The following is a 26,972-nucleotide window of genomic DNA, read 5'->3' as shown; positions in this document are numbered from 1 at the left end:
GTCCCTCAGACAAAGGTCTACTATCTTGAATCTATAAAGAACTTTAAAAAATCAGACCTCCCAAATTTAAAGACCCAATCCAAAAATGGGCATCTGAAATGAACAGACATTTCTCACACAAAGAAGTAGACAAAGCAAATAGACATATCAAAAAATGTTCAACATCACTGGTCATTCGAGAGATGCAAATTAAAACAATGCTGAGATTCCACCTCACCCCAGAAAGAATGGCTGCTATCATGAAATCAACCAACAACAAATGCTGGCAGGGCTGTGGGGAAACAGGAACACTGCTCCACTGCTGGTGGAAGTGTAGATTAGTGCAACCACTGTGGAAATCAGTATGGAGATACCTCAAAGAACTAGGATTACAGGTTGCATTTGATCCAGCTATTCCCCTGCTGGGTATCTTCCCCAAATAATTAAAAGAATCATACCACAGTGATATATGTGCACCCATGTTCATAGCAGCACAGTTTGTATTAGCTAAAACTTGAAAACAGCCCAAATGTCCATCAACTGGAGACTGGATCAAGAAAATGTGGGTTTTAAAAAAATAAAATGGAGTATTATTCACCCATCAAAAATGAGAAATTAGAGACATTTATTGCTAATTGAATGCACATTGAGGCCATACTCTTTTAAGTGAAATAAATAGGACACATATGTGTAAATACCAAATAGTTTCTCTAGTGTGAGAAACGGAAAGTGTAAATAAGGACTAAAAGGTATAATAGATAATGTGAAATAGGAAGAAAAGGGCCAAAGGGGAGGGAGAAGTGGGAGGGGTAGGGGAAAGGAAAGAGGGGAATGGAATTAATATGAGAAAATGAAAAAATGGAAACAAAGTCTTTGTACATAGGGAGGGTGGAGGAAGGGGGAAAAATAAGAACCAAGAAAGTATGTAAAGGTGCATATCTCCAATGATGAATGTCATTATGTTGTACACCTAAAATGTACCAAAAAAAAAGGATATACAAAAAAAAAAAAGAAATGCAGGAGAAATAAAGACATTTCATGGTAAAAACTGAGGGAATTCATGCCCACCAGGCTAGCTTTACAAAAGGAAGTCCCACATTCAGAAGTGAAAGACAACTACCATAAAAGAAGCATGTGAATGTAAAAATCCCTCTTGAACTGTGGATATACAAAAGAAATAGAAAAGAATCAAATATTATCAATATGGTAAACCATCAGATCACAAACATAAAAGAACAAAGAGTATTCAAAATGATTAGAAAGAAGTTAACAAAATAACAGGAGTAAGACATTACCTATCAATAATAACCTTGAACATAAATGGACTAAATTCTTCAATTAAAAGAGTCAGATTGCCTGAATGGATAGAAAAACAAAACCCAACAATATGCTGTCTAAAAGAAACACACCTCACCAGTAAATTCACAAAGACTGAAAGTGAAAGTATGGAAAATGATATTGTAAGCAAATGGAAATCTAAACCAAACAAAATTAGCTATACTTATATCTGACAGAAATAGATTTTCAGACAAAGAAAGAGACAAAGAAGGTCACTACATCATGATCAAGTGATCACTTCAATGAGAAGATATGATTGTAAATTTATACGTGCCTAATGTCAGACCATTCAATTTTATAAAATACTATTAGACCAACGTTATTATACTGAAGGGAGAGATTTAGGCTTCAATACAATAATGTAGGGGACTTCAGCTCCCCACTATTATCAACAGACAGATCATTGAGATAAAAAGTTCACTCCACAAAGAAACATCAAAATTAAACTATGGTATAGATCAAAAGGACTTAACATTTACAAAACACTGCATGCAAAAGTACATGGAATCTTTTCTAAATAGACCATATATTAAGGCCACAAAATAAGTCTCAACAGTCTCAAACAATCAGAATCATACTCAGTATCATATCTGATAATGGTGTAAACCTAGAATTTTAATTAAAAATTTAAAACTTATACAAATACATGGAGACTGAACAACACACTTTGAAATAAACAATGAGTCATCAAAGAAATCAAAAGAGAAATTTAAAAATCTCTTGAACCAAAGGAAAGTGGAAATGCAACATACCAAAACTTAGGGGATCCAGCAGAAGTAGTACAGGAGGGTAGTTTAGAGCAATACACATCTATATCAAAAAATAGATTTCAAATAAATAAAGCTGGGGGCAGAAAGGTTAGTCACTTTACACCTTTCTATTGCATATAACAGTGATGGTGAACCTTTTAGAGCTTTCACTGATACAAACAGTGGCATGTGCACCATAGGTTTGCCACCACTGGCCTATAACCTACACAATTATATACTGCTTAAAAGACATGACATTCTCCAGGAAAGGTTGTCCAGTGTTCCAGGGAACACAGGCAAAAATTTAGTTTTCTAAACATCTTATTTTGAAAAAGAATACATTCAAGATGCGGGTCATTATTTTTAGAAAGAAGACATTTCCCTAAAGGGCTTTCAGAGGAGCCAGATAAAAGGATATAGCATGCAGCCATCTCCATTTCTTCCTCTTTCAAGAGGCATTCATTACTTACTGAAAACTTTACTAAGATTTGTGTATGTTAGTTAAATCATCACAAAGGACAAATGTAAAGGCAAGATCAGGTAGTCAGAATGCAAAACATAAAAGATGAAAATTTCAAAAGGATGTGAAATTTTTCACCAAGTAAGATTAGATGAAAGGTAATTCCTTCTTAGATAAGTACTTCAATGAGATACTTAGCGGTAGAGTACTTACATAAGTACTCTTCAGGTAAGTACTTTCTTTGTGATGCACTTGTAATTTCTCTTAAATACTAAAAAGTCATTAAGATGATTAAAAAAGCTTAAAATGGTGTATTCTAGCATGATCTGTTCAAAAGGCAGGACAAATAATTTGAGAATTACTCTCCCCACATCAAAATTATACTGATATTGCCAGCAATTTATAGTACTGAAAATACTGCAAGCAACTCATAGAGTATTGCAAATATCTCATAGAATACAATTCATAGACATTCACTTCAAAGGCAGTTCCAAACTATGACTTTCAAAAGCATTCAGACTTTTGTCTCAGAAATAATCCTGACAACTGGTTGACCAAGTGAAACATACTGTATATTTAGTATATTTGCCCACTTGAATTCTTAATATCAACTTTCATTTAAAAAGCCAGTTTAACATTGTTACTTAATTCAAAAAAGTGTATTCAGCCACTTTCTTTCAAAATAAAGGATTTAAGGTAACAAATACAGAAAACCATATGTGAAGGCAATGATTTTAAAACCAAAGCTCCCAGCTACAATTGTATCAGCATTTTCCAAAGTGTGTTGCGAGATGTTAGTACACATCGAGAGAAAGAGAGAAGAGACAGAGAGACAGAGACAGAGACAGAGAGACAGGGGAGCTATCTCACGCTAAGTTTGTGAAACACTGAGATAAACAGAGTTCAAAGTGTTTCTTTACTCTACATGTGAGACAGAATAATAATGATGGACACTGACATTCTTCAAGGTGGAACCATAGTATCTGTTTCCCAAAATTGACCAAATTTTGTCAGAATATCTAGAAGGTCTGGTTCTAACACCCTTGTAGAAACACTGTTCTTGTCTTTTTAAATTTAATAAGAACTCTTTGGAAGTTGGGACTAAATTTATTTTCTTTCTATTTGAAACTAATTATTTGCAAATGCCCAAGACAGTTATATCCAAAGCACAAAACAGTTTGAATGAGATCCTAAACATAGACATTTCAACACACTTTGAGAAAGACTATTTTATAACAAATATCATAAATTCCAATGGTAAGAACAAACAAGACAATGAATCTTATTAGAAAGTATTTTGTCTTACACCTTTGATTAGAGAGGCAGATGAATTGTTGCTGATGAGGCAGAGCTTTGTCTGATACGTAGATCTCTAGTTAGTGGTTTAAAGAACTATAAATGAGCAGATATGACCATTTGTAGTTAAGCAAACTAATCTGAAACCAGGCATTTTCAAAATAAGCAGTAAGCATATTTCTCAGCCAATTTAAGCCATGGATCTATAAACAATCTAAATGGACTTCTAATCTCAGCACTAAAGAAGAGGATGAAGAAGACCAAAAGAGTAGTCCAGTCCCCATTAAGGGAAAAAACTGGGGAAGCAATCAAAGGTGCCAGGCTATCCTGAAAACAAGTAGTTAGGAAATACTGAACTATGCTCTATATTATGCCACTGCTTTGCAAAGTGATTCTCTCCCAACCAATTTGTAAGAATGAGGTCCTTTTTGCCCCTTTTCTTCCTATTTCACATTACATATAGGAAGAAAAGGGGCAAAGGGGAAGGAAGTGGGAAGGCTAGGGGAAAGGGTAGAAGGGAATGGGATTAATATGAGAAAATGGAAAAAGAGGAACAAAATCTTTGTAAATAGGGAGGAATGGAGGGGTTGAAGGGAGGGCTGGGCAAGGGTGAAAAATAAGAACCAAGAGAGACTATGTAAAGGTGCAAATTTCCAATGACGAATGTCATTATATTGTATACCTAAAATGTACCAATGATTAGAATGAATAATCGAAAATGTAAAATAGGAAGAAAAGGTCCAAAGGGGTAGGGGTAGTGGGAGGGGCAGGGGAAAGGAAAGAAGGGAAAGGAAAAATGATGAGAAATGGAAAAAATGGAAATAAAGTCTTTGTAAATAGGGAAGGGTGGAGGGCGTGGAGGGCTAGGAATGGGGAAAAAATAAGAACCAAGATGCATTATGTAAAGGTACAATTCCCAATGAGAAATGTAATTGTGTTGTATACCTACAATGTACCAATAAAAGAATTTAATAATAAAAAAAAAAGAATGAGGTCCTTGAAGAAAGCTAGTGAGTCACAAAGGTACTCTTATTAGAGTGAGGTGGGGTAAAATAGATCAAATTGCTTTACATATTTCTCCTTCATGGTATAGACCAGTGGTGGCGAACCTTCTAGAGCTTTCAGTGATACAAATAGCCTGCTGCAGTAGGCATGCCATAGGTTCACCACTACTTGTACAGACCTGAAATGTGTAGACAACCAAATGTTGATTTAGTTCAGATGTAAAGTAACATGTTTGCTATCAATCAAAAAAACTCAAGTTTTTCTCTTTAACCACACAAAAATGACACTGTGCTGAGTAATGAAGAATATAAAATATGAAAATAAAAATTGTATTCAGAGTGAAAATGTTACATACAATACAGAGTTCATGAAACGTACTACATTAACAGCCTTTGTTTAAGAAACAAATGCAAGTTTATTGAAGGAAGAAGTTTGAAGCTTAGAATAGGTTTCCGTACACAATTTCCAAGGAGATTTAAGTAATAATACCTCACTTTGCATAAATTATACAGATAACTAAGGGAAAAGTGTACGGATTTGCAACAATTGCCCATCATCAACTCACTTTGTGCCTTTCTATATCTGTCTTTCACCATGATCCCAACTCTGGTGGTCCTGATCCTATTCTAAGAAGGTCTTCCCTAAGTTCATGCTTGCCAAGAGGTTATATCACAAGTAGGGTTTTTTTCGTACATTTTGCATTAAATAAATTCCACATAGTTTAAGTAAACTCCATGGTTTTCAAGACAGCAGCCTGAGTCAAATCTGGAAAGGTACCTCCCTTTTGGAGTGCTTAAATCCCATGTATACACATGTAATACAGTATCCAAATAGCATCAGAATATGTACACTTCTTTGTTGATAAAATGTCAAGTCCTATGCAAGCTAATAAGAGGGTTCTCTATAATTCTGGAGGTAGCAGATAAAAATAAATGTCTGTATGTGGCATGAAAAATCATTTTAAATGAAAAATACTCACTGTACTTTTTTCTATCCTCCAAACAGAAAACATTCAGCAAAAACAATTTTATCTCTTTATTTAATTATAACAAAAATGTAACAATGCATACCAAATGGCAAAAGATATTCAAATATGATGATAAAATTGTCTCAAAGGAGTAATGACTAAATATAACTGAATTACTCAGATGCCATTAAAACACATTTGCAACTTAAAATTGATTATTACTGTGAATTAAATTTAGTAACTGAGTTCCAGTTCACTTCTAAAAGTTATCAAAATATTTTCAAAATGTTACAAAAACACGGACAATATCCATAAGTATTATATAAACACCAAAAAAAAGTATTTAAAAAAGATAAGTAAATGAATGTATCCTGAGATAAAATGCAAATCACACTTGTCACGCCTGGTGTATTATACTCCATTTCTCCTCACAATTGTGAGGCTTTTGTATTTTGCATGTTCCAAAATAAAATAACGATACATGTTGGCATAAATTTCGGCCATAAAAAAATAAAGTACTTCATATTTTAAATATTCCTAAGATGAAATATCAGGTCAAGACTCCAGTTCCACTAATCAAAACTTTATGAAGACATGAATTGCATTTGGTTTTGACTCCTCAAATCATGTCTGAAAACTCTCAGCAAAGCAGTCTAGGGTTTTTTTTCTCACACCAACTGACCCAGAATATATTTTAAGAAATGTTTATTTTCTGTGCATGTATGTCTTAAAATTATAAATTCCTGAGCACTTTTTCTTCTTTCTCCTCATCACTGTCAGTGACATTGACTTGCTGGATGCCAGAGGGAGTTGATGTTGAGGCGGTGATGACGTTTTCCAAGGCTCCAATGTCCAGCTGAGGGATGGCATTTGAGTATTCTTCCCCACTGTGGCTGTGACTGTTACAGTAAGAGGTCCCATCTATGCTCTCACAACTCTGGGAATCTTCACTGTGTGTGCGCTCATCTGGGTAGTCTCTAAAAGGATAGTCTTGATTTAAAGCTAAGAATACAGACTCATGTTTTTTATATCTGTCTTCATAGTAACCCAGGAATTCTGGCATTGAACTTGGAAAGTTTCCATAGCCAAAGGGAGGCCGACTATAAGGGCACGTGCTGTGGCAAAAAGACACAACAAAGAATTAGATCAGATCTTGCCCTCATAATGCCTTGCATACAGACTAACTGGGCAAGTTACTGCATTCTCTTGGGTCCTGGAAAGTACCCAAAATTCTTTCTGTAACGCCTTCACATACTCACCTGCTCTCTTCCCACTGCCCAGTCCAATCCCAAATAAAGAGCAAAGGAAGCCTATGGCTGGAATTATCACCAGCATTTATTTTCTATTATTAGCATGTGGCATCTTACCATTTACCAAACTTGATAAGAAAAGTTGCTTATCTTGGCCTTTCTCTTGTAATAACTCATACAATTTCAGTTTTAGAAATGCACGTATATATTGTGCTGTGCTAAGAGATGACACAGTAACAATATAACAATTGTTTTAGTGGTATTTGAAAGGAAGCTCATGGTATAAGCAGGTTGAAATCAAGAGCATCTGAACACAAAAGCACTGCAGCAGAGGGTAACAATTTTTAAACTGACATTCACTAATAAAATAAACTTGCTAATTAAAAATATTCTTACTAAACCATAAGGATTTGGAACTAGTATTAAACTGTGATGTTAAAGGTTGTTTGGAAAAAATTTTTTAGAAATTAGGACTATGAAGAAAATACTATTTTGAAGTTTTATACACTGATTTTTAAAAATGCAAATCCAATAATTCTGCCATTCAAAACCATTTTTCAATTTTTAAAAAAGCATTTTTCTGTCTTTTAAAGGCACAAAACAGCACTATAGGAAGAGGTATAGAAAAGTCCAACCAATACTTCCCTGGGCTCATGGACTCCATCTAGTGACAGAGAACATAAATATAATGACCACATTCATTAGCCAAATTCATGACATGTTCCTACATTTTTTTAAAAAACTCAATTTTGTTTCCTTATTTTTCCTTACTTTCATTCTTCAAAACTATGTCACACTCCCAAATCTTCAAGTACTGAGTACCTTGCTTATGTTAAAATCATAAATATGATACCAAACTCCTAAATTATTTTCATTCCTATTATCACATCCTAATGCAGGCACTTTTAGGAGGGATACTGGGAATTAAACCCAAAGCCTTCACACTGAGCTCTATGCCCAGGCCTTGTATGAATTTTTTACTTTGTAATAGACTCTAAATTGCTAAATTACCCAGGCTGAGCTTGAATTTGTGATCCTCCTGCCTCAGCCTTCCTGAGTGCTGAGATTACAGGCATGCCACCATGCCTAGCCATTTTACATTTCATATGTGTACCCTAACTATACTGTACTTCTAGCTATATGATTTTGCTCATGCAGATTCCCACCTTCAGGTCTCTTCATCCAAATCTACCTCCTGCCTATTGGCTTCACTTCAGATAGAAATAATTAACCCAGTAAATCCTCAAGATTCAATGTAGGCAAGATACTGTGCAAGACTTGTTGGAGAATTTAAAAAAGACCTAAAATGTTGGCATGTACTACAAATGTGCTAAAGTTTGTAATGACAGTAACACAAAGACTGTATTGGTGTGGTAAAGACAAGTATGTATGTATCATGTTCAGAAAACAAAAGTATCAACTAAGACAAAGATAACCCTAGAATGCTACACATTAAAATGAATACCTATAAAAGCATCACAATGTAGTAAGAAAAGCATCAGGTGGGATAATATTAGCCAACATGTAATAAGCATTTACTATGTTTCCTAGGCACTGGCTAAGGACTTTTTATTATCTCAATTATTCCTCATAACAACCATATGAGATAGATACTATAAATATCTCCACTTCCCAGATGAAAAAACTGAGCATTAAAGAGGTTAAGCAAATTGCTTAAAGTCAAGTAATTAGTAAGTGGTAAGAGAGACTGGGCATTCTGACTCCAAAACTTGTTCTACCGAATACCATGCCACATTTACTTGGGCACTAGTTCTAGCTTTTCCATATACAAACCTGGTAACCTTAGGCAAATCTTCATTTATTGGATTCCTGGATTCTTACAGAAAACAGGAATAACAATAGGCTTTTCTGCCAATTTCAAAGGTCTGACATGAAGAACGGGAGGATGTATGTAAATAATTCGGAAACTACAAAAACTATTTTAATATATGATTGGTAGGTCTCACAGGAACTTATACTTAATAATGCGTTCATAAATACACATATGTACATTTTTGTCTTCAAAAAGAAAGACAGCAAAATAGGACAAAATCTAATATAAATGGTTGCCTCTGTGGAGTGGGGAGGAAGGAGAGAAGAAATAGAGATATAGAAGCTGGACTTTTTTAATATACCTTGAATCATGGCTTTGACTTTGAAAACATACAAACAGGTCATATAATTTTAAAGTAAATTTAATTTTTAAAAGAGACCAATACCTAAAAATGAAAACAAGCAAAAACAAATGAACCCAAGTTTATATCGAATTTAGCTGACTCAACTACACAGACAAATACATCTCAAGATAATTTAAATCCAGTATTTTTATTGTATCTTCCTGGTAACATATATCCTAAAGAGAAAAATAATCATAAATCTTAAACCACAATCAATAGTTGTATTGTTAGTGGTACTCATGCTTTGAAACCATTACTTTTGTTGTTTTACTACTAAATTCTTGATAGAATGATATATCTATAGAGATACATCAGGGAAAATTATGTTTAATAAAATAAATAAGTAATTATAATTATTAGAAACTAAGAATTTTAGCTTCAGGAAAATACTATCCTATAAAAATCAATTTAAAACTTTTAAATATTTTATTTGGAAATATAAATACAAGCTCATACATCTTTCTTAGTAAAAATTGTTTTCTAATAATTTTCATAGGCAAGGCTTTAATGCTTTGTTAATTTAGTGGCAATAAACATCTCTGTTGCCGGAATTATAATTTTTAAATATCATCTTTACCAAAATGAACTGGAGTTTCTGAGTGAATTGGTTTATTCCAGATCTGGGATAGATAACACAGAAAAGCAGCCTGAAACATAATGTGCCAGTGAACAAAAACGTATCAAATATTGAGTATACAGATGCGAACTTGCCACCACTGGATAACTGAGCATCAAGAAGGAAAAGGACAAGAGAGAAGAGAAAAGAGAAGAGAAGAAAACAAAATAGTTGACTAAAGATGGAAATGTACTGAAACATATCAAATATATAAAAATCCACTTGTTTAGAAAATAATCTTCTAAAAACAAAACATGACTCATTGATATGGGGGAAAGAATCATGTGTTTATCCTGCCCTTCGTCTATTTTAGAGTAACAACATATAGTGAATGAGGAAAAGGTTTTCTTCATAAAAGAATTCCAGATAATGAATGAAGAAATATTGCAGCAGAAAAATCACCATTTTGCAATTCCATGTTCTCTGCAACAATCACCACAGCTACTGTTATCATTAGATGGTATTTCTTAATCTTCGCTACTTATTAGAATCACCTTGGGGACGTTTTAAAGAACACTATGAAAGCTGGCTGAATAGAGGTGCCCTGAATGTGACTCTGCCACAAAGAAGAACCAGGGAAAAAATGAAAAACTGTATTTCAAGAAGAGTGATTGAGGGAGCACTCTGGAAAAAACCAAAGAAGTGATACCCAGACAGTGTGGAAATTCAGAAAAGAACCTAGAGAAAAGAGCAAAGTACATTTCAACTTCAATCCTGGCTCTCTCGGTGGGAAGGGAAGGTAATTCCACACTGCTGGGAAAAGCAGCAGACTGGATGTCCTAACTGCAGGAGAATTCCAAGTCCTTACAGGCTCTAAATCCATTTCAGGAGCTGGCTGGTCTGAGTGCTCTGCTCCAAAGAAGAAACTCACACTGGGCCTCTTCAAAACCCAGACGTACAAGCTGCTACCGTAGCTACTGCTAGACATCGTCCTGCTTTAGGGGCCAGCAGCCAGCCCCCTGACCACACAAGAAGCCTTTGGCTAGTCCACACCTCACAGAATAGAAGATAGCCCCTCAGCATTCTGCAGCTTCAAGACTAGTGGCTGCCACAGCTATGGGCTTAAATTCCACTCCAATTTGCCCCACAAAATAACTAGAAAAGGTCTCCTTCCTAGCCCACAGCCTTGAGACTGCAGCTGCTGGTGCAAAAAGGTCTGGCATTACCCAAGTTTGTTCCTGGAGACCAGGGGAAGGTTTCATCCCCAACCTGGAGCTCCAGGACCCTGTCTACCAATGTCCCAGGCCTCAGCCCCACCAGAGTTTGCCCCATATGATATAGAAACATTCTCATCCACATCCTACAGCTTCAGGGACAAATATTGAAGTCACAAAAACCCAGCATCACCCACAGTGGAACCTGTGAAACCTGGGGAATGTCTCTTCCATGTGCTACAACTCTAGGAGCATGGATACCAGTGCCACAATCCCAAATGTTACCTGTATATGACCCAAAGGCATCAAGGAAAGTCTCTTCTACAACCTAGAGAGATTAGACCATTGCTGCTGGTATCAAAAGCCCTGATAACACTTGTACTTACCCCTGGGGACCTGGAGGAAGTCTCATATGGGTACTATGGCTCCAGGAAAGTGGCTACAATTGCTAAAAGCACCAGTATCACCCACAATGACCCTACGGGATCTAGAGAAGGACCCAATCACATTCCATAGCCTTGAGTCTGTAGTTACTGTTATCATAGAAGCCAGGATCTCCTATGTTCCTATCCCACAGGAACTACATTCAAACCACAATGAGATATCATCTTAGCCCAGCCAAAATGGCTATCATTGATACAACAGAAAAATAACAAATGCTGGTGAGTAGCCAGAAAGAAGAACTCTTATACACTGTTGGTAGGAAGGTAAACTGGTGCAGTCATTATGGAAAATAGTATGGAGATTCCTCAAAAAAACTAAAAATACACAATCCAACAACTCTATTTCTAGTTATCTATCCAAATGAAATGATATCATTATACCAAAAAGTTACATGCCCTCCCAAGTTTATTGCAACATTAATCACAGTAGGTAAAATATGTAATCAAGCTTGAGGCCAACAGGGGATGAGCACATACAGAAAATGAGGTCCACATACAGGATGGAATACTATTCCACCATTAAAAAGAATGAAATCCTTTCACTTGAAGTGACATGAACAAAACTAGAAGTTATTATGTTAAGCAAAATAACGCAGATACAGAAAGACAAATACCAAATGTTCTCACTCATTTGGAGAAACTAAAAAGTTAATCTTGGAATGAAGTAGTGGTCACCAGAGACAGGCAGAGGGTAGGGAGAGTAGAATGAAGTTCAATAAGGGGCACTAAAACACAGGAGGAGTGAGTTCTGTTTGTTTCTCTAGCACAGTAGGATAGCTAGTGGTTAAAACAACTTTTGATACATTTCAAAATGAACAGTAGAAATTCCCAACACATAAAAATAATTAATGTTTAAAAAGATAAAAATACCTTTTACTTGATTTGATTATTCATGTATTGAATTACAATAATGTATCTCATACAGGTGTATAAATATTATGTTTCAATCAATATGAAAGAGAATACTTGCTTAGGCCCTAACCCAGATCCTGGTCCACTCAACCTAGGACAGGGTCTGTACCTGAGTGTTTTTTAGGCTCCTCTGCTGTTGCTGTGCAGCCAAGAATTGAGATGCACTGGTTTATGTGAAAGGTTGATGGGGAAACTTAGACTGATAACACCTGAATTCATAGATCATTCTTAACATTACTAACATAAAAAGAAAAACCAATTTTGTGTATCTCTTGTTATGATGCACTATAAACTATGGATCACCTATGACATATCATTGTGAAAAGATCCTGAATTTAATCAAGTTTCAAGATCAATCATTTTACAGGCAAAATAAGTGATAGTGAAACATGGTAAACAATACCCCCCCAAAGGTAGGGAGAAGTAGAAGAAACAATAATAGTAAAAATGTAAATTGTTGAAGCAGAGTGATGGGTACCTGGAGATTCATTATGTTGCACCATTCCTTCTGTTTTGCAAATAAAATTTTCTATAACAAAATGGTAACTAAAACAAAAAGCTATTCATGAAAAATTAAAAGCAAGTTTCTCCTCTCTGGTGAAGGGGACAAGAATTTCTTCCCCTCTGTTCCAACATTCTCTCTTTTTTTTTTTTTGGTACCAGGGATCAAACTTGGGACCTTGCGCTTGTGAGACAGGTGGCGGAACCACTGAGCTAAATCTCTGGTCCCCACCCCCACCCCCGACATTCTCTTTTAAAGCCCACCCTTCATACTCATTGCCCTAGAGATAATCACTCCGATATGGCGGGTAGCAAGCATGGGGTGTCTTTAACCCTAGCAGAGGCTGCATCAGGCCTGTCAGAAAGTCTGATCTCCTTTGAGAACGCTCAGCAGCTGGAGAAATACAATTACAAAATGATAATGAATGGATCTGTACTTGCTTCTTCCCCTTTCACTAACCTGGAGTGCTCTGACCTACGGCTTAAGAGTTTATTGTGTTATTTTATTTTGTTCAAAATAAACTGCATCTTCCATGAAAGTAAAGTCACTGGGTTGGTAAACAGTTCAGGGCAGGGAGTCAACAGGTTTTTGGTGAGTTGCTGTACACAGTCCACTGAATATGTGCTAAATAAATCCATGGACAAGTAGTAAATATATCTCCAAATATGAAAATCACAAAATGCATATTACAATCCCTCTAAAGACTACGTTTTCAATACCGTTAAAAAACATGCCTTTAAATAGAAATGCATGGCAGAGGACTTAGCATGAAACAAGGGTGCTGTTCTAGGTTGAATAACAGCCCCTCCAAAGACATCCACATATTAGTCCCTGGAACTTGTGAACCAACCCCTTCAGCCCATCCTCTGACTGGCCCTGCTGCTTTGGGTATGCAGTAGTACAGTACCTTATGGCAGGAGCAAAGGAACCTTGAAGATGTGACTAAATTAAGGTTTTTGAGATTCAAAAATATACCAAGATTATTCAGGTGGGCTCAATGTAATCACAAGTATCTTTTGTTGATGTTTTGAGACAGGGTATCACTCAATTTGGAACTCACTATGTACCCAGGCTGGCCTTGAACTTGCAATGATCCTCTGCCTTAGCCTCTCAAGTGCTGGGATTACAGACCCGTACCACCATGCTCAGCTGACAAGCAATTTTATAAGAAGAAAAACAGAGGTGCTAGAATCAGAAGAGATGAATAGAAACAGTGGTCAGAATGACTTGAGGTCAGGACTATGAGCCAAGACATGTAGGTCATATCTAGAACCTGGAAAAGGGAAGTGAACTTTCTCTTTTACAGCCTCCAGACAGTGGTTCTGCCCATGCAGTGGCTTGAATAGTCCCCTTCCCCAATTCAGACCTACCCAGAATCTCAGAATGTGACCTTGTTTGGAAACAGGCAGATGTAATTAAAGCAAGAGGAGATCATACTGGATCAGAATGGGTACACTGTTTACTCATTAACCTACTGAAGGTCATCTTGATTGCTTCCAAGTTTCAGAAACTATGCATATGAAACCCCTATAAACATCCCTACTACAGTGGTTTATTTGTAGGGATAACATTCAATTCTTTTGGGTTATCAAGCAATATGATTACTGGATCATGTCTAGTCTTGTAAGAAACTGCCAACTTATTTTCCAAAGTGGATGGACCATTTTACATTCCCATCAGCAATAAATGACAGGTCCTATTGCTCCATATTCTTGCTAGCATTTGGTGTTGCCAGTGTTTGGGTTTTGGCGATGCTAGTAAGTGTGTAGTGGTATCTCACTGTTTTAATTTGCAGTTCCCTAATGACATAGGATGTTGAGCATCGCTCATTTGTCATATGAATACCTTCTTTTGGTGAGGTACTTGTTCAAATCTTTTGCTTATTTTTAATAGAGGTGGTTTGTTTTCTTCTTGTTGAGTTTTAAGAGTTCTTTGTATATTTTGGATTAGTTTTTTATTATGTGTCTTATGCAAATATTTTCTCTTGGTCTGTGGCTTGGCATTTTCTTGATCCCATACTGTTTTGATACTATTGATTTTACAGTAAGTTTTGAGATCAGGACTTGTGAGTCCTTCAAAACTTTGTTCTCCTTTTCAAGATTGTTTTAGCTATTTAAGGTAAGTCATAATTCCATACAAATTTTAAGATCAGCTTTTCTATATCTGAGGAAAAAAGGCAATTGGGATGTTGAAAGGGATTGCAATGACTCTGTAAATTGCTCTGAGAAGTATTGCCATCTAAGCAATATTACATCTCCAATCCACAAACACAAATGTCTTTCCATTTATATAGACCTTTAATTTCTTTCAGTAGTTTTCAATTTACAACTCTTGCATCTCCTTGATTAAATTTATTTGTTTGATTCTTTTTGGTTCTATTGCAAATGGAATTGTTTTCTTCATTGCCACTTTGCATTATTCATTGCTAGTATATGAAAATTTAACTGATTTTTGTGTACTGACATTATACCCTGAAATTACTGAATTTGTTTAATAACTCTAACACTTTTGTGGAATCTTTTAAGATATTCTACATATAAGACTATGCCAAGGGAAAATAAAGATAGTTTTACTTCTTTCTTTTCATTTCAGAATCCTTTTAGTTTTTCTTGCTTGCATAATTTATCTGGCTTGAACTTCCAGTACGGTGTTGAAAATGGGCATTATTGTCTTATTTTGATTTTAGGGGGAAAGCTTTCCATCCTTCATTATTGAGTATGAAGTTCACTATAGGTTTTTAACAAATTCCTCTACCATGTTGAGGAAGTTCCCTCCTATTTCTAGTTTGATGAGTAAGTTTTGAAATCAGTAATTTTTCACCAGCAAAGGGTGTTAAGATTTTTGTCACATGCTTTTTCTGCCTATATTGAAATGATTATGTAAGTTGTACTACTAATGAATTTTCAGATATTGAACCACATATTTCTGGAATGAATTCCACTTGGTCTTGGCTCACACTCCCTTTAATATGCTACTGGATTGTTTGCTAGTATTTGTTGAGTATATTTTGTATCTATACTAATAAACTTTAATAATTTTATTTTCTTGGGCTATCTCTGTCTGGTGATGGTAAACGGGTAATGCTGGCTTTGGAAGTCTTTCCTTTTCTTTTTTCGTAGGATTTGAGAAGGACTAATGTTAATACTTCTTCAATGTTTGGTAGGTTTCAACAATAATGCTATCTGGATCAGAATTTTAGATTACTGATTCAAAATATTACAGGTCTGTTCAGAGTTTTCTATTCCTTTTTGAGTCAGATTTGGCAATTCGTGCACTTCTAGAAAGTTTTTCATTTCACTGAAGTTATCTAATTTGTTAGTGTATACTTGTATGTAATATTCACTAATAATCATTTGTATTTCTGTAAGGATGGCAGTAATATCTTCGCTTTCAATAATTTCCACCTCTCATTTTTTCTTAGTCTTTCTAGCTTTCTTCTACTTTATCTTTGTTCTTTTTCTAGTTTCTTAAGAGGTAAATTAAGTTAATTTGAGGTTTCTTTTTAAATGCTATTGATTTAAATCTAAGCACTTTATTAAATACAAAATCTGGTAAGTTTTGGTAAGTTGGGTTTCATTTCCCTTCATCTCACATTATTTTTATGTTTCCTTCGTGATATCTTCTTTAATCCATTAGATGTTTTAAAATGTGTTAATTTCTACATATTTGTGAAAATTTTCAATTTTACTTCTGTTACTGAAGTCTATATTTTATTTCATTGTAGTTGGAGAAGATACCTTATATGATTTCAATCTTTTTTTAAATTTATTGACTCTTGTGATCTAAAACACTATCTATCTATCCTAGACTGTTCCATGTGCAGCTGAGAAGAATGTGGACACTGTTGTTAAGTGTGTTCTCTATTATTGCATAACTGCTTATTTCTCCCTGCAATTCTGTCAATTTTTGCTTCATGTATTTTGTGACACTGTTGTTGCATACCCATATGATAATAATTGTTATATCTTGTTAATGTAGTGACACTTTTACTAATATGTAGTGTTCTCTTGTAATAATTTTTTACTTAAAGTCTATTTTTCCTGATACTATTATAGCTTCCCTAGCTCTCTTTTAGTTAACTGTGTTAGTCAGCTTTCCAGTACTGTAACAAATACCTGAGATAAATCAACTCATAAAAAGGAAATTTCAGAGATTTCAGCCAAACCTCTGATTGCTTGGCCCTATTGCTTTGAGTATGTAATGGCATAATAAATTATGCCAGGAGCACATGAAAGATGTCCATGCCATGGCAACCAAGAAGCAGAGAGAGAGACAGGAAAGGTTGAGGGTTCAAATATTCCTGCAAGGACTTGCCACCCCCAATAATCTACCTTCCTTGCATTAGGGCCCACCTCCTGAAGGTTCCACCACCTCCCAATAGCACCACAGGCTACATTCTAAGCCTTCAACACATGGGCCTTTGAGGAGCATTCAAGATCCAAACTATAAACAGTTACAATTTCCATGAGCTATCTTTTCCAATTCTTTCACTTTAAATTTAGTTGTATATTTGTAATTAAGTCTCCTGTAGACAAGATATAGTTTGAATGCTTTTCTGGGGCCGGGGATTTAGCTCAGTGGTTCGGGCGCCTGCCGTGCAAGTGCAAGGTCCTGAATTTGATCCCCGGTACCACAAAAAAAAAAAAAAAAAAGAATGTGCTTGAATGCTTTTCTGTCCATTCTACCAATTTCTGCCTTTTTAATGGAGAATTTTATGCATTTGCATTTATAGGGATTGTCAATAAGGAAAGGCTCTACCAGTTTGTTATCTGCTTTCTATATGTCTTATGTCCTCTTTGTTCCCACTTCCTCCATTATTGCTTTATTTCCTGTTTAATGGGTTTTTCTAGTATACCATTTTGATTCCTTCATTTCCTTTTCATATATTTTAAGTTATGTTTTTAATGGATGTCATGGAAATGACATTGACATATTAAATGTGTAACAATCTAGGTTGAATTGATACTAACACCTTTAGCAGCACACAAAATTTCTGCTCATACACAATTCTACCCCCTTTATATTCATTTTTATAAATTATCTTTACACATCTCGTGTATTAACATAAATTTATAAAAATTGTTATATGCATTTGCCTTTTAAAGCATTTAGATAAAAATGTTACTAATCAAATATATAGTAATACTAGCTTTTATATCTACCTTTGTAGTACTCTTTACCACTCTTATTTCTTTATATGACCTTTATTTACTGTCTACTGCTCTTTAATGTTAACTAAAAGTACTCCTTTTAGAATTTATTGTAGGAGCTGGGCATGGTGGTTGGTGCATACCTATATTCCCACCTGAGAAGGCTGAGGCAGGAGGATCATGAGTACAGTGACAGCCTGGGCAATATAGTGAGACCCATTTTTAAAAAGGATTTATTGTAAGGCAGGTCTATTAGTGACAAATTTCCCAGCTCTTATTTGGGAATATCTTAATTTCTCCTGCATTTTTAAAGGATAGTTTTGTTATTATAGAATTCTTAGTTGCTATGGTTTGAACATGTCCCCTCCAAAATTCAGGTGTTGTAAATATAACAATATTAAGAAGTGAGGCCTTCCAGGCCTAATTAGGCCATGTTGGCTCCTCTCTGGTTAATAGGATTAAGGTGCTCTTTCAAAGGTGCTTGATGGAGAGAGTTGGTTCTCCTGGCCTTCCTGCCTTACATGTGATCACACATCATGAAGGAAGTCCTTTGTAAATTACCTAGACTCAGATTTTCTGTTGCACCAGCACACACTTAAGGTTGGTTGATTTTCAGTACTATATTATCTTGTTGCCTTCTGGATTCCATGATTTCTAAGAAGTTGGCTGTTAACCTTATTGAGAATCCTCTGAACACAGTGAATCACATATGTCCCACTGCTTTCAAGATTCTCAACCTTTGGTGCCTTCCAGTTTGATAACATATCTTAGTGTGCCTGTCTTTATGTTCATTGAACTTCCTGGATTGTTGATCCATATCTTTCTTCAAATTTGAAAAGTTTTGGCCATCATTTCTTCATATACTTTCCTTCCTCTTCTGGAACTCCTATAATTGTTTACGTTTACACACACTAAATAGTATCCCAAAGGTCTCTTCATTTCTTCATTTCTTGCTTTTGGATCCTTCAATTGACCTATGCTCAAGTTTACTGATTCTTTTTTCTACCTGCTCAAATCTGCTGTTGATCTCTTCTAATCAATTTTTTATCAGTGCTGAAGATCAAACACAGGACCTCACATATGCTAGGCAAATATTCCACTGTTGAGCTATACCCCTGGCCCTAATCAATTTTTCATTTCAGTTGTAATGTTCAGCTCTTTGATTTATATTTGGTTCCTTTTTATTTCCACCTCCTTATTCATAGTCTGTTTGGTGAGACATTGTTCTCCTGTTTTCCGTTAGCTCATTAACCATGGGTTTTTTTTTTAAGCCCTTCCATCTTTTATTACTTGGAAGAGATTCATCTTTTATTTAGCTTTCTGACTCTGTGCTTGTGTCTTCAACACTTTCACAATGATTTTCTGCCCCTCAATAAGGAAAGCACTCTTGATCCTGTCGTGGGCACATTTGGCATACATGGAGCCACCATAGGCCCTGCCAACATGCTCCTTCATTTTAGACAATCTCATAAGAACTTTAGGTCCCATGGCATGAACCTCTCAAAGTCTGCTTGGAAAAACACTACGTGCAGATTTGGGTGCTGTCTCAATCTTCTTGGTACAGAGGTAAACAATTCTGTTTCCTGACGTTCAGGACAGACTAGTTTTGTTAGAAGCTATATTATAAGAACACCTATGACAGTAGTTTAAGCACTAGACCATTGTGAAGACCTCGAGATACCATCCCCAGAAGAGATATCCATGGTTTTCTTAAAACAGCTGAATTAAAGTTTGTCTAGGAGATCCAATGTCAGGGCTTCTTTGGGGGCAGATACTGTTAATTTTTTCCCCTGTAAATGCTATACTTTCTTGTTTCTTCACATACTTTTTAGGTTTTGAAAGTTGGATATTTTGAATATTATAATGTGAGGCCTCCAGAAATCAAAACTTTTCTCCTACACAAGATTTTTGTTGTTTGTTTCACAGTTGTAGTTGTTTAGTGAGTTTTAAAAATTATTTTTGTAAAAAATGTATTTTTGTCACACACACAATCATTAAAATCTCTATTCTTTTAGTTTAGTGGTCATTTGAGATTTCCTGAATTACCTACAGACAAAAAACAAAACAAAACATAATCTCCTGATCTTTGCAGACTGGGTCTGAGTTGCAGCAGTCTTTCAGTGTTTAGCTAGGCCATCTTCAATTCTGCCTTATTATTCACTTCCTGCTTAAACAAAGCCTATATAAAGATTAATCAGAGGTGAAATGTCAGGGGTTTTTTTGGATAATTCTGACCATGCTTAAGCTACTTACATGTCTACAGCTGTTTGGATTCCCTAATATTCCTGGGTGTTTTACAAAGTATTCCCCCATGTATCTTTTTCCTTGGTCTCTTATAAACGTTTTAGTCTTTCTGTTTGCTCTATCTGTTGTCCCTTACTCCAGGCAGCTACAGATACTGTATGCCTTTAAATATTTTCCATAATCACCCCTGGGAGATACTTCCAGCCCTGACAGAATTCCAAGGGTAGTGAAACAAAGACAAGCCCCAGAGCCTCTCCTCAAGAAGCAAACAGATGTTTGTCAAAACACACAAGCACTGTTCTCAGAGAAGTGGTCTGTGTTTCTTCCTCTACCAGCAGCAACCTATATGAGGAACATGGGCCAATGTTCCCTTGGCAGTTACTGAGCTGGAAAATGGGGAATAGCGTGGGTAAACAAAAATCCTGGAATTCTCTCTTACCAACATCTACAAGTTTTATACTTCATTAAGCACTTCCTACACTTTCCTAAGTTTTGATTCAATTCCAGAGTTCAAAGGAAGTACAGTCTAATAATTTTTACTAGTTTGCTGTTGTATTAGAAACAGATCCATACAGGTCCCTATTCTGCCACTCTCAATGGCATTCTACACCAACAGAGTTTTTTTAACTACAGAGTATAAGTTTTATACTTCTTTAGTTTTTGGTACTTTTAGGGGTTTTTTTTAGTATCTTTTAGTTTTGATACTATAGTAAATGGAGTTGCTTCCTCAATTTCATTTTCTGTTTTTCATTGCTATTGCACAGAAATGCGATTGATTTTTGAATATTGCTCTTACATCTTATAAAATTTCTGAATTTTTAGTATCTATAGTAGCCTTTTTTATTCCTTAGAATTTTCTATGTAACATTACATCATCTGTAAACAGAATTTTACTTCTTCCTTTACAATCTGAATAACCTTTTATTTCTTTCTCATGTCTAACTGTCCTAAATTAAACTTTCAATAAAGTATTAAACCCAAGTGACAAAAATAGGTGGGGTTATTTATGGGAAGGGGGCCAAGAGATGGAGGGACTGGGGAAGGAGAGGGCAAGAAGTGGAAGTAAGAAGAATTAAGATGTATTATGTATATATACCGAATCCCAGTGATGAATGTAATCATTATGTACTAACATTTTTAAAAATTAAAAAAGTGATTGTAAACCAGTGTGCAATACACCTTAGGGTTTTGATTTCTAATGGAAATCACATAGAGTCATAGGTAAAAACAAGTTTCTCTTTGTACTTTATCTGAGTCAGTGATACAACTTTTTTTTTTTTTTTTGGTGCCAGAGATCGAACTCAGGACCTTGCACTTGCCAGGCAGGCAGCAGCACTGAACTAAATCCCTGCCCCAACTTTTCCATTTTTTTAAATCAAGACTGAAACATCCTTCCAGGGTTCTGGCTTATGGAAAAGTTGTAGTTTTAGTCCGCATTTTGAGCAGACTCAAAATTTCATCTCTTCTGCTTACATAAACATTAAAACCAGTTTATAATCACTGAGACTATTTCTGAATCTTAAAACCATCTTCAGAAAAAAAAAAACCCATCTTCAGAACCACTATAAATGGTTACCTGCTTGTTAATCACTTTGGCTCATAGGGACTTAGTTTCGTTTTAGGTGGCTTCAGCTAGATATTAAATTGTTCATATTTAAATTCAACATTTCTAGGTAGTTACAGGAGAAGATATTTGAAGACCACATTTATTTGAGCACCATAAGTTTCCCTCTGCCTCAAAGTCCAGGCAAAAGTTTATGCATGTAAGTAAACATGTATTATTATGCCAAATGTCTTAACCACTTTCTCATCATTGGGACACAATACCCAACACCCACTCTTTAAAGGAAAAGAGATTTATTTTGGCTCATAGCTACAGTCCATGGCTCCAAGGCAGAAGTTGTATGGTAGAGAGGCGTAGTGGAGTAAAAGCTGCTGGTGCCATATAGGCCAGGAAAGGGAGGTATACCACTCTACAACATGCTCCCAGTGACCCACCTCTTCCAAACAGACCCCATCTCCTAACAGAAAATCAGCTATATCACCCGCATGGTTATTATCACCTTCCAAAAGCCCCATTTATGAGTGCATGAGGACTTCAGGAGACATTCTTGATTCAAAGTGTAACAATCAACCCCTGCTCCAAAGACTCACATGCATTTTTTTATGCAAAATACATTTAGTCCATTTCTTAGAGTTGCCAGAGTCTTAATGGTTTCAGCATGGCTGAAAAAAAACAAATCAAAACTCTCTTCTGAGTCTCAAATGGTTAGATGTGAGCACCTGTAAGAGCACCTGAGATGCAAATAGTTACATGTGAGCACCTGTAAATAGCAAAAAGAAGTTAAACACTTCCGACATACAATGGCACAGGTTAAACATTCCCCATTCCTAGAGGGAGAAATGGGCAGATAGAAAAGAACAAAGTGGCAGAGGAAGTCAGCTGCTCCCATCACCCAGGAGGAAGCTTTCAGGCTGCTGTACCACCACCCCACCCCACAGCGCAGAGGAGGTGAGCCACTCCCAGTGCCCAGGAGGAGGCTTCAGGGCCACCATACCACACCCCCACCCCAGCTCTGAGGAGGTGAGCTGTGTGGGCACCAACAGCACCCCCCCATTGAAATGAGAAGACACTTAAGTCTCAAAACCAGACTTCCAGATCACCTAAAGCAACCCCAAAGGGAAACGAGATGGAACAATGATACTCAACAACCTAGACTCCCTGAAATGGCAACAAAAGAGGATCTGGGAAAAATGAAATCAGAAATAATTTCTCACATAACAGCAGAGATTGTGCCCATAGTGCAAGACATGATTAATAAATCTAGAGAGGATACAGATAAAAAAAATAGAGGAGCTGAGGAACATGATGGAATCCCAACACAGGAAACAAATGGAATTTATAAAACAGATACAAACAGATTTCCAGGAGATTAAAAACTCCACTGAAAGTCTACACAGCAGAATGAGCCAATGTGAGGACAGAATTTCAGATATAGAAGATAAGATTGCAATTAGTGACTAGGAAAAGAAAAATTGCTTTAAAATTGTAAGGGAACATGAGATATCAATCCAGCAGCTGCTAGATGATGCAAAGAAGAATAACATAAGACTGATTGGAGTCAATGAAGAAACAGGAGAGAGTGCAGATGACATTAAAAAACTGTTCACAGACGTGATGTCAGAAAACTTCCCAAGCAGGGGAAAAGAATTTTACATACAGATAAGTGAGGCATATAGGACTCCAACGAAAGTGATCAAAAACAATCTACACATAGGCATATAATAGTTAAGATTCCAGAAACCCAACAGAAGAACAAAATTCTACAAGCAATTAGAGAAAAGAAACAAATCACATACAAAGGAAAGCCCATCAGAATCACAGTAGACTTCTCAACAGAAACCATCAAGGCAAGAAGAGCTTGGAGTGACGTATTTCAAGCCCTAAAGGAAAACAGCCTCCAACCCAAATTGATGTACCCTGCAAAACTATCTTTCAAAACTGATGGAGAAATAAGATACTTTCATGACAAAGAGCACCTTAGGAACTTCATGAATACCAAACCATCACTCCAAAAAATTTTAGACAATATCCTAGGAAAAGACAACGAGGATCACAACCCCAGGAAGCCCAACAGAATGAATTTGTCATGCGTGACAAGAAATTAAATGCAAAGGGGGAAAATCCAACAAAAAGAAAAAGTCATGTCAATGACAAGTCAATACGTATCAGTTATAACCATCAATGTTAATATTCTCGATTCACCAATCAAAAGAAACAGACTGCCAGAATGGGTCAAGAAGCAAGATCCAACAATATGCTGCATACAAGAAACACATTTAATTAAAAAAGAAACTCACAGACTGAAAGGTTAAGGGTGGAAAACAATACTCCATGTGACAGGAATCCAAAAAAAAGCAGCAGTAGCTATCCTCTTTGCAGATCAAGTGGATTTCAAATCAAAATCTGAAATGCGGGGCCGGGTATTTAGCTCAGTGGTTTCACCGCCTGCTGTGCAAGCACAAGGACCCAAGTTCGATTCCTGGTACCAAAAAAAAAAATCTGAAATGCTCTGGTCCCAAGAATTTCAGATAAGCAATACTCAACTTGTATGTACAAATCTATTGTGAACATGTGTTTTCTTTCCTCTTAAGTAAAAACTTAAGAACAGAACTGTTGGTTCTTAACAGTAATTTCTATATTGTTTTCCAAAATGGTTTTATCATTTTACTTTCACATTAGCAGTATTAGACAATTCAAGCTGACATTTGTTCTTTTAAAACTTTTAACTTCATCTCCCTAATGAGTGTATAATATAATCTTGTTATTGTACTGATTAGTATTTTTCTGATTCTAGTGTTGCACACCTTTCCTTGTGCTGTACTGGCTATTTATCATCTTCTTGTGTCTACTTTTTAATTGGGTTGTCTATTAATGAGCTGTGAGAGTTCTTTATATATTCTGGTCTTAGGTTATAGGTATTATAAATATGGTCTGTTTAAGGACTACTTTTCATTTTAATGATGTCATTTAAAGTTCTAAATTTTGATGGAATCTCATTTATCAATTTTTTTCTTTTATACATCATGTCTTTTGTATCCTAGGTAGTTCTTGCCTACCCTGAATTCATAAATATTTTCCCTTATAATTTCTTCTTAAAGTTTTATACTTTTAGGCTTTCTTATTTAGGTTCATAGATCCCTTCAAGTTATCTTCATGTATGGAATAAAAGGGTTGAGGTTAATTTTTTATATACGGACACCAGGTGTTCTAGTGCCATTTGCTGAAAACACTATCTCTTCCTCGGCTCTTGAATCGAGTTTATATTCTATAAAATGCTAATGTTAAATAATCTTTCAAACCTCAGTGGACCATATATGTGTGGTTCTATTTCTAGATTCTCTGTTTTATTCCAATGATCTATACGTCTTTCCTTACACTAACACTGCCTTGATTACTGTAGCTTTAGAAGAAGTCTTAAAATTGGGTGCTAAACGTCTTCCAACACTGTTTTTGTTTTTGTTTTTGGCTTTTCTGGGTCCTTTGTACTCCTACATAACTTTTCAATTTCAATATCCAATTCTTCATTTATAGCAAGTATACACAGACCTGGATTTTTATATATACCTTGTGTTTTCTAATCCTGCTAAATTCAAGTACAAGTTCTAGGGGCTCCTAGAGATTTCTTAGTATTTTCTCTGTAGATGATCATTTCATCTACATATAAAGATTTTGCTTCTGCCTTGCCAATCCTATCCTAATTGTGTCATTTTATTACCAGACTATTTTGGTGTGGACTAGATTTCAAAGTTTAATGGACAGATAAAGAGTAAGCATATCTGCCCTTGTTCCCCACCTTAAGGAGAAAGCATTGTATCTTCTCCATTCATACAAGGCGTTCTCACTAGAAGTGTGGAGTACATGTCTTTAATTTGTTGAGAAGGTTCTGTTCTACTTCTAGTCTCCTGATAGCTATTACCATGAACAACTGTAGAATTTGGTCCAATACTTTTTCTCCAACTAGTGACAGGATCATATGGCTTTTTCCTTTCCTCTGTTAAAATGATGACTTTTGGGGGTGGATCTTCCAATGCTGAACCAACACTGCCATCCCTATAAACAAAACCACTTTCTACATACTGCCAGATCTGACTTCTAATAGTTTGTTTTGTTAAACAAATTTCTATCTATGTTCATACTTTTTTCGTCTATTATCTTTATCCAATTTTAGGATTAGCACAATGTTGAGTTCCTAAAATGAGGGGAGAAGTGTTCCTTCTTTTTTCTGCTTTGTTTGATATACTTTATCAGTTAAAATGTTTATGCGCCTGCTGTTGTCACATAGGTAGCTTTTCAAGCTAGGAATATACTTTCTTTAATAGGTGCTATTCAAATTTTGTATTTCCTCCAGAGTTAGTTTCATTAATTTGTCTTCTCAGTTACTTTTTAGAAGTTGTCAAGTTTATTTCAAAAAAGATTTTTGTAATATGCTTTCTATATCCTTTTAAATTCTGTAAAATCTGTGGTAATGTCTCCTAGATCTTAATATTGTAATTTAAAAAATGTATAACTGATATTGTGTAACAGGAAGAAAAGGTCTAAAAGAGCAGGGGAATTGGGAGGGGTAGGGGAAGGGAAAAAAGGGAAAGGAAAAAATATGAGAAGAGGAAAAAAATGGAAACAAGGTCTTTGCAAATACGGAAGGGTGGAGGGGGTGAAGGGAGGGCAGGGGAAGGGGAAAAAAAATAAGAACCAAGAGACTCATGTAATGGTACAAGATCCCAATAATGAATGTAACTGTATTGCATACCTAAAATGTACTAATAAAGTTAATGGGGAAAATAAATAAATAAATAAATAAAATCACAATGGGAGTCATAAAAAAAAAAAGTGTCAAGTAAGTTGTACACTAATACTCAAATCTAATGAACCTTGTCATAAAGGAATATAGATTTCTTACTATTTAATCTATTTAATATTAAAAGAAATAATGTGTGCTCAAATATTGACCTGACTACATGAGGTTCCATTCAAAACCACTGAAAATATTTTCTATATGATTATCTGCTAGCAATGAACAGCTGCCAATCAAGAGGAGTCATTATATTGAGAAGTCTTACTAAAGTAGAAAAAATAAATATGGAATGGCAAATTCATAGACAAACTTAAATTTGACTACTAACTTTATCATTATGTAACCTTGATAAAGCTATTAAACATCTGATCAAT

At 35.6% G+C, this 26,972-nt stretch overlaps 1 protein-coding gene and 1 pseudogene across 4 annotated transcripts in view; both read right to left on the bottom strand.

Annotated features, from left to right (window-relative positions):
• Sox30 (SRY-box transcription factor 30) overlaps window positions 1-26,972 on the bottom strand; it is a 53,594-nt gene that overhangs the window by 15,417 nt on the left and 11,205 nt on the right. For 2 of the 4 annotated variants that reach the window (XM_004836482.3, XM_021240567.2), the window contains one exon: window positions 6,483-6,909. The exons of the other annotated variants lie outside the window; for them this stretch is intronic. In XM_004836482.3, the coding sequence (XP_004836539.1) occupies window positions 6,528-6,909 (382 nt within the window). In that variant the 3' untranslated portion in view covers window positions 6,483-6,527. Of the gene's footprint in view, window positions 1-6,482; window positions 6,910-26,972 lie in introns of those variants that run through there. 4 annotated transcript variants of the gene reach the window in all.
• LOC101706298 (large ribosomal subunit protein eL34 pseudogene) lies at window positions 18,017-19,660 on the bottom strand (annotated as a pseudogene).

This window comes from Heterocephalus glaber, unplaced genomic scaffold, assembly GCF_053883595.1.
Source record: "Heterocephalus glaber isolate CG9 unplaced genomic scaffold, H.glaber_assembly_v1.0 deba00001606, whole genome shotgun sequence".
NCBI lineage: Eukaryota > Metazoa > Chordata > Mammalia > Rodentia > Bathyergidae > Heterocephalus > Heterocephalus glaber.
The sequence above is the reverse complement of the archived record's forward strand: the minus strand, read 5'-3'. Positions and strand labels throughout refer to the sequence as shown.